The sequence below is a fragment of the Branchiostoma lanceolatum genome, chromosome 1 (assembly GCF_035083965.1).
Source record: "Branchiostoma lanceolatum isolate klBraLanc5 chromosome 1, klBraLanc5.hap2, whole genome shotgun sequence".
NCBI lineage: Eukaryota > Metazoa > Chordata > Leptocardii > Amphioxiformes > Branchiostomatidae > Branchiostoma > Branchiostoma lanceolatum.
In genome coordinates this window covers 41,536,697-41,549,733 of record NC_089722.1, presented here as the reverse complement: position 1 = coordinate 41,549,733, position 13,037 = coordinate 41,536,697, and the positions used below count along the sequence as shown (strand labels likewise).

General features: G+C 43.2%; 2 protein-coding genes across 2 annotated transcripts in view; one reads left to right on the top strand and one right to left on the bottom strand.

The window, feature by feature from the left end:
- Window positions 1-2: 2 nt before the first annotated feature.
- On the bottom strand, window positions 3-8,111 carry LOC136426720 (low-density lipoprotein receptor-related protein 2-like). Its single transcript, XM_066415468.1, has 9 exons — window positions 5,816-8,111; window positions 3,801-3,911; window positions 3,274-3,390; window positions 2,770-2,886; window positions 2,432-2,542; window positions 1,439-1,614; window positions 1,152-1,307; window positions 698-836; window positions 3-262 (listed from the first exon to the last, which is right to left on the bottom strand). The coding sequence occupies exons 1-9, from the start codon at window positions 8,076-8,078 to the stop codon at window positions 3-5; spliced, it is 3,450 nt and encodes a 1,149-aa protein (XP_066271565.1). The 5' UTR covers window positions 8,079-8,111.
- Window positions 8,112-8,767: 656 nt separating this feature from the next.
- Window positions 8,768-13,037, top strand: part of LOC136426708 (uncharacterized) — a 19,196-nt gene continuing 14,926 nt past the window's right edge. Inside the window, exons 1-2 of the mRNA XM_066415461.1 lie at window positions 8,768-8,852; window positions 11,894-12,184. Of these exons, the coding sequence (XP_066271558.1) occupies window positions 8,768-8,852; window positions 11,894-12,184 (376 nt within the window). The remainder of the gene's footprint in view (window positions 8,853-11,893; window positions 12,185-13,037) is intronic.

Here is a 13,037-nt window from a genome sequence, read left to right as displayed (position 1 = left end):
CCCTAATCTATCAGATAAGGTACGGTGACCAGACAAACCTGTAGCCACTGGTCAGTGTCCAGGTCCAGCGCCGGAGACCAGCACGCCTCCAGCTGCTGTCCCTCCCCGTTGTTCAGACGTGCCTGCCACGGGTAGAACTCGGCCCTTCGTGATGAGGCGGTCATGTGGAGGTCGGGAATCTTCGGAACCGCGGCAGGGTCGTCGGGATCCAGTCCGACTCCCAGGGGGACGTACTCGTCTTGTTTAAACCAGGTGTTCTCGTCTGAAGAGATAGGGGTTGTTGTTAGGGGTGGATATTAGAGGACCTACAACGTCCTGATGGCGATTATGATTATTTTAAGTACTGGTCCGGTTATGGTTAGAGCCCTCTGGAAAATATCTATCAAACTATAGATTCATCGGTCTCCTCCTGTCCTGTAAGCGATGGGTTTGCTCATGTTTGGCAGATTATAGATACATACAAATGCTCTAGGAAAAGCTATACTTATATAATTTTTATATTAGATGCTACAACCTTGAAATTATGTATAATGATTTTTAGCAGTGAAACAACACATTCAATTTCAATATCCATTATTTGCATATTAAGCTGATGCTTCAAACATGGTACATAATGACATAATGAGAATTTAGTTTTATGGAGACATGATAATGGTGCAGTTTTCTTGGTTTTCGGTTGGATCTACAGCAGACTTACCGTTTGTGACGTACACCTCCATCACCATGGCAACCCAGCCTTCGTAGCCTGTCGGGTACAGGCGGATGTAGCGTGACGTCACTGGAGCTGGGAGAGGACGACTCACTTTGTTGTACCGGTCTCGGTTTCCTTGGAACACCTTCGCAAGAAAATAAGAAAGTTCAGGTCCAGACAAGGCAGAGAGAGAGACGTCAGATACATTACAATGATCATGAAAAGAACTCGTCATGTTCTTTTCAAACGAGCTTGCACAGTGTTAGCCATTGTCATATCCCTATGGCCGGATGCTCACATTGTATTTTTTTATTTCTGAACTCTTAAACAGTTTTCCCTTACAGCTGCTAGAGATATGGCCCGTCAGCTTAATTAGAGACGGCTCAAGGTAAATTTCGCCTGTGTGTACATTCGTCCCACCTCCCTGAATCGTCAAGACAGACTCTTCATTAGTTCGTACCTGTACGTTGTTGATGCTGCCTCCATACGGTACCCACGAAGCGCCGTCCATGCTGAAGGCCAGAGTGAATGACGTCACCCAACTGCCCAGGTCCCAGTTCGAGCCGCCTCCACTCATGACCACGCCGGTGACGTCAGTCGTCTTGCCAAAGTAAACCTGCAGTCAAACATTCATATTAAAGAGATGCTCAATGTTCGCGCCATTCAGCTTGCTAGTGCAACGTAACAGAACAAATTCTTCATGACTAGGATATAGATTCAATAAAGGAAACAATGATCAGCAGGTACCTGAAGCCATTGATCCACCACGGAACTTGGTACCCAGCAGTATCCTGGTGTATTCGGAGGAGAGTGTCGAGCCTGGGATGGGGCGAACTCCGACTTGTACTCGGAACTGGCGGTGACGTAAACATCGGGGATGTACCGACTCGCCAAACCAAGCGGGAATCCGGAAGGTGGGACATCTGTGAGAAAAATGAAAGCAGTGAGACATTGCACTACACTGTAAAATAAATAAGCTTTCCCATGACAATTGAGGAATCATTCCTTAACATGTGGGAACCTGCAGTCTTGCACTAAGGGAGCACACCCCAGTTTATTTGGGGTTTGAATTGGAGGCTGCGCACCCTGGTACTGTCTCTCCCAGGGAAGTATTCCGAAGTAAATCAACTGTGTATGGGATGAAAGCCTATCCCTTTCGCTACAAGACCAGCTGGGTTTTGTTTCTTCAACCTCTCTAATTTTGGTAAATCAGGAGACAAAAACATAATTTTCACGTCAAAAATTATGGGCAAATTTTGTCATTTTCGCGTAGGATAAAACTCGTAGAAAAAAATTTCTGGGTACAAACGATTGATGTTGTCAGAAGGAGAAAAACATAGCGTATGATCAAGCCAATTATAAAGAAAATTCCAGTACTAAGAGTTCTTTAATCATCCACGGCGCGAGGCATGTCAGCATGACCCACAGAACGCAACAAAGGTCAATCTCGGGCCAAGGGACATTTCACCTTCAACGCGTATGGATATCCGGAAGTAAGGCTCGGATCGAAACGCAATTTTCACCCAAAACACACCAATTCATACGCTTTTCAGCCATGCTAGTATCTAATATCAGTTCGAAGCACATTATGAGAAATCTAAACTCAAACCCAGCCCCTCGAAACCCTTTCGTCACTTTTTTGTCGCGCACTTCCGTGGGTCGCGGAAGAACTGGGGTGTGCACCGTTAAGGTACAGTAGATGTTGTTATGTTGGTGCAAAGTGAAAGCTGATCTAACTACCTCCACAGTCATCCTCATCCTTCCCTCCACTGCAGTCCGTCAGGTTGTCACACAGCTGAGACTCCAACAGGCAGGAACCGTCCGCGCAATGGAACTGCTTAGCAATGCAACCTGTGTGGGTGGAGTTTTATCAAAACTGTGTTTTGAGTCTTACTTGCTAGCTTAATGCTTCTGTATTTTGATTACAACATTTACCTAGTACCTACCTACCAACCACCTTGTTCCCTGACCCCCAGGTCATTGGGGGGGGGGGTGATCAGGTAGACACAAAGATTTACAACATATTGCAAAAATGTATTTTCCCTTAAAGAGTTTTTATGATAAAGATCGACTCCTACCTCCAACTGTACAGTTGATCTCGTCCTCCCCGTTCGAACAGTCCTCCAGCCCGTCACAGGCGCGGTACTTCGGCAGGCACCTCCCGTCACACTCCAGCTGGAGACCATTGCAGGGGGCTGTAAGTAATCGAGAGTATGCTGAAGTATCAATAGATTGTCAACATGGACAGCACAGTATCAACATCATTAACAAAACCAACCACACAAAGGTTCTAGAGACATAACCAACATTGTGAATGCACAAGGGAACGCGAAAGAGCCACTCACAAACATCAAGACCATGTGACGACGAACATCACTCAGTGAGGTCACAATTTTCAACGATACAACTAATAATGAAATAAAAAGCGGCAATGAGGTAATGTGTTTTCACAGCAAAATAATGTAAAAGCCGGGAATTTCGAGCTCTCGCATGAACATATGGTGTCATTCCAGAGTATCTGGGAAGGGATCATAGATAAACATATACCAATGTATATATGACTGGTTTATATAGGAACTTACTGCGGCAGTTCTCTTCGTCTGCCCCAGAAGAACAGTCCTTGTCTCCGTCACACACCGAGGCGTTATTGATGCATTCGCCGCTGTCACACTGCCACAGCCTCTGCTCTGCACACGACTCTGCAGAAATGTAGATTTGGAAAGCAACGTCAGCTTTTTGTACAACCTTCAAAAATAACAATTGACAAATAAATCACGACTTGTTATGTATTGATAACTTATTTCCTAAGTGGTGCCCCTCAATTCAATGTTCTTTTAATAAAACCCATTATCATTATTACTTGTAGTAGTGGTAATCAAATATGATAACCAGGTTTGCAATACCTTTTAGACATATGAATTACACCTTGACAAAAATGTCATGCAACAGAAAGTTGGTTATCGCTGAGGCTACTGACATAATCGGGCCTTGTGCCCCGCTGTTTCAAGCTATCTAAGACAGTCATGATTGTTATACATTTAGAAATCCTAGCAATTCCAAGCCATGATTCTTTACATCTAATCATTCTAGTAATCTGTATAAAACTCACGACACAGCAGCTCGTCCGACGCGTCGTCACAGTCGGTGACGCCGTCACACACTCCCGAGGGCGCCACGCAGCTGCCACTGGTCTCGCACCGGAACTCGACACTGGTGCACACTATACAACATTTAAAGTTCGAAGCATCTTCAATCAACCAGACAATCAACCAATCGACCGATCAATCAATCAATCAATCACCTTTAGTAGACTGAAAAAATGCCCTGTTGGTCTTTTCACATTGTACAGGCGCGTTTGATGTGCGCAGACGTACCATAATCAGCATACTTGACCTATTTGTAGGCTTTTTGATACCCGCATTGTTCAAACAGTCAAACCACCAAGGTGTAAAAATTGACTTGTTGTTCGCTGTATATGGCACTTTAAAAAATAGGTTATAAGAAAACTTGAGTGCAGAGCCATATCGTCCTTGTTTGTCCAAAAGAAAAATAAATGACAAAAACATAAAAGTATCAAACACTGTGAGAAAAAAAATGACTTCTTAAACTTCTCAAAAGGTCATTTTTGTCTCCAGTCTTTCAGGAACACAAAATATTTGTCTGTCAGAAAAAGATCCACAGAAAAACAATTATTGGTATAATTAATCTCTGAAAAGGAAAAAAAAAATGTACGTAGAAAAACGCAAGGAAACTAACATTTCACGTCTACATGTAGTGGCGATAAGCAATGAAGAAGATGTCATCGAAACGTATTAGTAGGCTAAAGACATTACCGGTTGTGCAAAAACAAATATCCAACATTTTACATTACTGGCTTCTACTTCAATATTCTATACCAGGGGAATATGCAAGCTTCAGACTAGAAATGGCAAGACTGGCAATAAAGGCATTGTTGCTCTAGCGACGGTAACATATGACTAGAGGAACATGAGACAAAGGAACCGTAGGAATGAATTGACAGGAAAGTGGTTTTTGGCACTGTCGACAGAATCTTTCTGTCAGAAAGTTTGATCCTGCCTAATGATAAACACAGATTTAACCGTATTGTCCACTATTTATCCCTAATGCCCTGTGTAAATTTCCGTACAGTTCCCGGATTTTTTTCAATCTAAATAACTTACTGATAGGTCCGCTGAAAGCGTTCGCAAATAGATGCCATTTTGTTTCCATACCACGAGGTCTAGTCACTGAAACAGTCCAGGTATTTGCAGTTGAATTATTTAGTGCGACATCACGCATTCAGCTTTATATGCATACTGCATGCAGCATAGGTTACAAGACTGGCAGGACCCTTTTGACAAGAGTTAAGTTAGTCTTTCCTGAACCAGATTGTGCAAAGGGCAGCGCCCTATTCCGTTTCAGTAGCCCTTGGGCCACACATGTTTGTGCAATCACTACACCAGGGTACTAGTCGTGTGTGTATTTCAACGTCCATACTATTTCTAAAATGTTGAGTGCTAAGCTAACAGGCCATTTTTAAAGTCTTTGGTGTAACTCGACCTGCCATATTTTAAGGCTAGACAAAAGGATATGAAAATATAAGACGAATTATCATAAATTGTTCCACAAGTAAATTTTATCAATCTATCTATTCATCTAACTATATATCCATCCATCCGCCCATCCATCTAGTATCCCCTGTACGTAACGGGCCGTGGCAGTAAAACCGTTATAAACCATATCCAGCAAGGAATGCAGCAACCCGTCAATTTTGCTGGTCAAAAACAAACTTTTCAAAGTTCGCCAAATGCGCCTGGTATAAACACTGCTAGTGTCTTAAAGGGTCCTGTTGCCGACCCAAAATTAATCCCCTTATCCCCATCCTTGGATGGTTCAAGACGACGTTTCCTATCATAGTGAAACCATAGTGGTTATGTACATTTGTGCATCGGAAAGTCTGCAAACGCCATCGCGTTTTAGAGCCCAAGAAACATTTAGAAGTACATTTGTATGTAGTAATAAGCTGTCCGTGTCATGTGCCAATTTCACACCATTTTTATGACTTACTATGCATCCCGCGGCCACACAAGGATGAACATATCATAAATGAGAAGGTGGGCTTACCGCAGCCACTCTCGTCGGACTGGTCGTCACAGTCACGGACGCCATCGCAGAGCTTAGCGTCAGGGATGCAGGAGCCAGGTTCACAGAAATGTTTGGGCAGTGGACAATCATCGGCTGTGCAGTATTTCTCATCGGAACTATCGCGACAATCACTGATACCGTCGCATTGCCAGTCTGGACGGGTCTTTAAGTAGCCGGGTATGGTGCACTCTTCCCAGCAATATTCCTCATCTGAACCGTCTCGACATTCACGCTGTCCGTTACATCGCTTCCATGGACCGACACATATCCCACTACTTTCACACTGAAAACCGTCACACTCTTTGTTTGTGCAATTTTCCTCATCTGAACGGTCTTCACAATCATACGCACCGTCACATTGTTTGTCTGGATTAAAACACACCCCACTTCTTTCACATTTTAAATAGTAGGTGATGGAACACTCCTTACTTGTGCAATTTTTCTCGTCTGAACCTTCTTCACAATCATCATCACCGTCACATTGTTTGTCTGGCATAATACAGATGCCACTACTTTTACACTTGAAGTAGGTGGGGTCGACACACTCTTTGCTTGTGCAATTATCCTCATCTGAACCGTCTTCACAGTGAGCCCACCCATCACACTGCCCCTCTAAATCGATACACTTGCTACCACTTTCACATTTGAACTGGTTGAGAAAGGGGCATCCGTTGCTCGTTGTGCAATTTTTCTCATCTGAAAGGCCCGGGCAATCGCCCACACCGTCACATTTCTTCCCTGGGACACAGATGCCACTACTTTCACACTTCAAATAGTCAGGGTTGTAACACTCTTTGCTTGTGCAATTTTTCTCATCTGAACCGTCTACACATTCAAACCATCCGTTACATTCCTTCTCTGGAGGGACACACACTCCATTACTTTCACACTTGAGATAGTCAGGGTTGTAACACTCTTTGCTTGTGCAATCTTCCTCATCTGAACGGTCTTCACAGTTGTAAATATAATCACATTGCTCCAATGGAGGGACACATGCTTCACCACTCGCACATTTAAAATGGTCGGGGCTGTCACACTCGATACCTTTGCTTGTGCAATTTTCCTCATCTGAACCGTCCTCACAATCATACACACCGTCACACTGCCCCTCTCGAGGAACACACCCTCCACTTCTTTGACACTTGAAATGGTCGGGGTTGTAACACTCATAGCTTGTGCAGTTTTCCTCATCTGAACCGTCTTCACAATCATTAGAACCGTCACATTCGTTCGACAGAGGGAAACATACTCCACTACTTTCACACCTGAAAGAGTCAGGGTTGTCACATTCTTTACCTTTGCAATTTTCCTCATCTGAACCGTCACCACAATCAAACTGTCCGTTACATTCCCAATTGGGAGGGATACACACTCCACTACTTTCACACATGAAATAGGCAGGGTTGAAACACTCTAGATCTTCGCTTGTGCAATTTTTCTCATCTGAACCGTCTTCACAATCATCCCCTCCGTCACATTGCAAGTCTGGCCGGACACACACTCCACTACTTTCACACTTGAAATGTTCGGGGTAGAAACACTCTTTGCTTGTGCAGTTGTCCTCATCTGAACCATGATCACAATCGACCCACCCGTCACACTGCCATTCAGGCCGGACACACACTCCACTACTTTCACACTTGAAATATTCGGGGTTGTAACACTCTTTGCTCGTGCAATTTTTCTCATCTGACCCGTCATCACAACTAACCCATCCGTTACATGGTTCCTCTGGAGGGACACACTTACTACCACTTTCACATTTGAAATAATTGGGTAAGGGGCACACCGTGCAATTTTCTTCATCTGAACTATCTTCACAATGATCCCACCCGTCACATTGCCACTCAGGCTTGACACAGATACCAGTAGGTTTACACTTGAGATAGTCGGATAAGGGGCAGTCTTTGGGCAGGCAGTCCTCCTCGTCCGAGCCGTCAGGACAATGGTCAATACCGTCACATACCACGGCGAGGGAGAGGCATCGAGCGTGCAGGTCACAGCCGAAAACATCGGGCGACAAACAACCTGGAGCCGTGCACTCTTCATCAGAGCCGTCGGGACAATCTATGAAACCATCACACCGAGCTGCCAAACCGACGCAGTCGTCGGTCGTGTTGCATGCGAAGGCAGAGGAGGGACACGCGCCGTCTGTGCCGACATGGCCAATGGACAGCAGGCACACCAACAGAAGCAAGCCGGTCGCCATGATCGGCTTTTCGGGGGGAAATGTAGGTGACATCCCGGTCCACTGGACCTACCCTGGCACAGTGGTGTGTGGTGCCAAAGTAATCAGATAGTGCTGGGGTGTACGTGGCACGGCTCTGCACATACTTTGTTTTACGAACAGGTGGAGTTAAGCATCCCAACGGACAGATGGTACCGAGTACCGACCCCGCAGGATGCGTGGCAATGTGAAGGAACGTTATCAATCATCGATAAAAGAATTCAGTTGTCCCAACTTAGTCAATGAATTGAACTGAATATTTCTGTTATATTTGAACCTTAGCTTTCACTTGTCCTTATCTTCCTAGCTTATTCTAATGCAAACAGATCTGTAAAAGAGTAAAACATATAGTGGGTGGCCGAAGAAAAACAACAACAAATATTTCATGAGGTTTTCACCAGGTGCCTGCCACGAGACACACATAAAGCTGCGAATAAAAATGCCGCACGGAACACTCGTCTAGCCTCGGCTGAAGCTGCCAGCGAATGTTTACAAAAAGGGTTATTTTGCAAAACTGTCAGTACTGAAACACCACCGAAGAGCCTGATGTGGAGGCTATCATTCTACATCTACCCTGACAATTGATATGAGCATTCGGCAGTGCACGCTAAGGTGCTTTTGTACGAAAAACAACTCTGCGTCAGTGTACAACGGCACAACGTGAAGGAACGCTGTACGTCAAGGGTCATCCGCCTTTCAGCAGAATGGGAGACCTGTCGGCCACCGGGACATCTCTGGTCCTGCTGTGGGGTCTGTGCCACTGTCTGTCAGGTGCATTTGCGCTAACAGGTAAGCAACTAGATATCCATGTCAATCTGTAGAATACTGAAGTCATGATTATAGGGGGATACTAGCCTCCACCTGGCCTTCCCACGGGGGTACGGATAGTAGAATTCGACAAAAAGGGAAATAATTGGCCGGAAAAGTCAGTCTACAGTTGGGCCAATATTTCTCCCTCCGGAGCACGGCCAGTCAACCCCTTTGGTAGCCAAATTCCCCTGGCGACTTATTCCCCCCAGTAGCCAGTGGAGTCAGTCTGGTAGAAACTAGGGGGATGCTACATTGTGCCTATTTGCGTATGCAGTATTTTCCTTTGTAACACACGTGGACTTAGACTACTCAAGACATAATGGACTTGAATATAAACATAAACAGGATTTTTTCAAGATTTAGAATAAATGCTTTGTACACATATATATACCACGCCATCATTGCTATGAATAGTAGATATGTTGTATTCACCGTATGGTTTAAAAAGTTTGAATCCACCAAAACAGCTTTTTAGCTAACTTCAATAACTGGTTAATAAGGGCATCTTAGTTTCTGTCATTTTCAAGCCGAAATTCCTTTGGAAATCATACTTTGTTTTCTCGGCTTATCCTCCGTACTTAGTAGACCTGGTGTTGTACGCTTATGTCTCAGGCACTGCAAAACTGGCATGGCCACAGTCCATACTTTTCGTGTCAAAAAAGGCAACATTAACACATGTTACTAGGAGTGGGTACCGGTACATAATATAAAATTCAGGTCCGGTCCAGGTCCAGGTCCAAAGGGTCAGGTCCAGGTCCGGACCTGTACCTGTACCTGATTATAGTAGTGTCGCAGTACATCATATTTTGCAGAGCGAGACACACGTAAAAGTCTCCAAACGTCATGTCTGGAACGATATAATTTCTTAGGTTTGCACTTTGTCTCAAGATTATAACCATACTCTCCTCGCCGTCTGTTTACTCATCCTTTAAGTGTTTCTATATGATTCACAGCTAACGTCTTCGAAAATGACTCGTTAAATCTGCTGTTTTGTATTTTCTTAGACCAGTTATGTTGCCTCCTGCAAGTAGCCTGGTACTATGAATTTTCTAATCGGTCCATAGACCGGTCCACTGATTTTTTACGGACCGGTTTTTTTGGACCGGTCCATTAAGAAATACCGGTTTTGTACCGGTACACGGTACCGGTACCCACCCCTAGTTGTTACTATGTAGTCCCGAACTGTACTGCAGAACCCAGGCCGTCCTTTTCCTGATGGTATCAATATATGCAGTTTATTGCAAGTTCTTGCCCGGAGTCTAATTGCAATGACAGACATTTACGCAAGTAACTGCAAATATGGCCGGACAGACAATGGGAACAATATAATATGTGACTAGTCTAGATATTGACACCAAATATTAACTTATTGGGCTCGACTTTTTTCCGAGACAGTGGAAGACGAATGATCCCACTGTAATGTGGGAGATTTGTGAGGAGAGTAATTTTCTATTTGTCTGCAAACGTAGAGAAATCAGAGTGGAATTTGTTTTTTTGGTCTTTTCTTTTGTGATCGTAGAAGTGGCAATTTGAGAAAAAAATGTTTTCGTCTTCCACCGTGTATGACATGCAGTATTTACATGTTCAGGAGTTTTCGCACACAGGTAAGTTCTTGTACCGCGCCCTCTCTCTATTTGAAGGGGGTGGGCACTAATTCTGATTTTGCTAATTGCAGAGAGTGAATAGAATCATTTATCTCTAGATATTTCTTCCATGGTATATGATGTCTTGCATGTCGTATAAAACCTTAGCTTGCCAGTATCCATACTCAAATTATTAGAAAAAGTTTGAATGTGAATATTGGTAATTCTGAACCTTATCATAGCACATATTGACTTTGTGTCGCTAGATAAATTGCAAGAATAGAACAGATTGGAGTAACCACTACAGTCTAATATTTCTTATACACGTTGTAACAGGGTTCTTTTACGACTATTTGTAAAAGAGTAATGTTGAATCAAAAAAGCGTCAACTTGTAATGGGTGTCTTTTATAATCAATCTGTAACAGGCGTAACCAATCAAACGAACAGATATATCTAGTAATTCTTAAGTAAATCGGCCCAGTTCTGCTCTAGATGCTAAATTACTACAATTTCTGAAAACCCCAAGTTTATTTTTGAAAAAGCTTTGCGAAATTTCGATTGGAGAGTTGTCATTTATGGACTCAGTGCCCCAAATTTCACATCCATATAGACGAATTGGAGTCAAATATTCCTAATAAACACTTTGGAGAAACAGATAAACTAATAAGGGGTATTAGACTTTATATAGATGTACTTGCTTTGAGTAAAAGTTGTTTTTTAGCCAGGGAGGAGCTGTTCGACAACGTAATAGTCAGGCCGACGTAGCAGTAGGAGGGATGTCCAACGTGTCTTGTCCGAATGAGCATTTTTTTTAATCTTTGGACCAACCAGATTTGTTGAAGATTACAACTTTTGTTTTCCTTATATTAACTTGTTGGAGTCTCCATTTGGTACAAAAGGCGCTTAATGATAGCACATTGCAAACCTTTATCTGATTCGGGAAATATAACTACATCGTCTGCATATAACAAGCACGATACGAATAAATTATGCAGAGATGGTGGTGTACGTGTACATTCGGCATTATCGAGCTCGTGTACAAGATCATTAAATGCAGATTGCAGCCCTGTCTAACGCCCCTTTTTTTTTACAAAAGGTAGTGTTACGCCAGACGAGGTTTTTACACACGTCTGAGGTTTGTTGTACATACATTTGATAACCTGATAAAAGCTCCACCCTATCCCTGAATTTAGAAGTTTAGAAGCCCCTCTCGCCAAACAGAGTCAAATGCTTTTTTTTAATTGACAAAACATTTCTCCAATACGCAGAATATTGAATTTGACTGTTAAAGTCAGTTGGGGGTATTTACTGGGTAGTCCAAAATTAAGCAAATTTATCCATCAGAAACAGGCATTTCTCTTCTAACCTAAAGTTTTGGGGCCAATAAATTACACATAGCTACATAGAATATTACTGAATGCTGTCGTTGGCTGCAGGTGGCTGGGTAGAGACCGACCCGACATGGGTGACACCGGACGAATGGGAGGACGACGACGGAGTCCGACATGTTGCCGGCTATGTGCTGGACTCCAACCTCAGGACCGGCTGGCAGCGTGCAGCTCAAGAGGACAGCTGGAGTCTCACCTTTGACCTACAGACCCCCATCACACTCTCCCGAGTCCGCATGCGGTACTACCACGCCCGGAATGTAACGATCTCAATGTCAACAGGACAACGGCCACAGTTTGAGACAGTGAAACACTTCCCTGCTGCCGATCTGCTTCCAGGTGCAGATCAAGAAACAAACAAAGATGTTCTCCTGAATGAAGTTGATCTGAGCGGGTTCCTCGCTACAGGACAGCTTTGGCGCCTGCAATTTACCCCTGCAAACAATGAACAAGGGCTCAAAACTTTCGAAATCATGGAGGTGAATTTTTTCCAAGGTAAATTTTCATCATGTAAGAGCAAAGCGCGATCACCTTACCATGGATGCTATTGCCTTAGTTTGTAACCCTCGCTTTGACCCCCATGCAGACGCAAATTTTGAAGTTCCATTTGAACATTTTTTATTTAAAAAAAAAAACTATTTCCGTGGCTTTTTTGTGTGTAAAGATCTACTATTACGTCTTCTAATTTTTTTGACGGAGAATGGAACAAACTTAAAAGTGCTTAAATTATAGAGAAAAGCATGTGTAGGGTCCCTTTGGACCCTAGCAAAATGTAGTAGTATTAGTAGTCCACCGTACTAGCAAAATGTGCAGTGTTCAAATATGGATTTTTTTGCTTGTCCTCAATTTGTATTTTTGAAAGAATATTTGCTTCAAAATTATGCAGTTTTTAATCATTATATTACTCTTTGTGGAAAAATATGGGCCAAATAGCAGGAAATAGAGACTGATCTTAAGTTAGTAATCTTACCGTCAGTGCAAAATGTGGTCCTTCTCATCTTTTTGGATGAATTATCATAATGAGCGGGAATTATTTACACCTCAATATGTCAGAATATGTCTCGTAAATTGACAAAGCAGTGACTGTACAATGACCACCTAAAAGTATGCAAAATGAAGATATTACTGAGCAGAACATAATGGGTTCCATTTGGACAGTCCTCTTAGACGCCTAAAAATCTGCATTGTAAGT

What these genes read in the sequence shown, in the direction of transcription:
- LOC136426720 (XM_066415468.1), bottom strand. Translation starts at nt 8,078, where the DNA reads ATGTCACCTACATTTCCCCCCGAAAAGCCGATCATGGCGACCGGCTTG. An exon ending in AGACGAAGAGAACTGCCGCA is followed by an intron (nt 2,887 to 3,273) that starts GTAAGTTCCTAT and finishes GATTACTTACAG; the next exon opens with CCCCCTGCAATGGTCTCCAG. An exon ending in TGGTGGATCAATGGCTTCAG is followed by an intron (nt 1,308 to 1,438) that starts GTACCTGCTGAT and finishes GTTTGACTGCAG; the next exon opens with GTTTACTTTGGCAAGACGAC.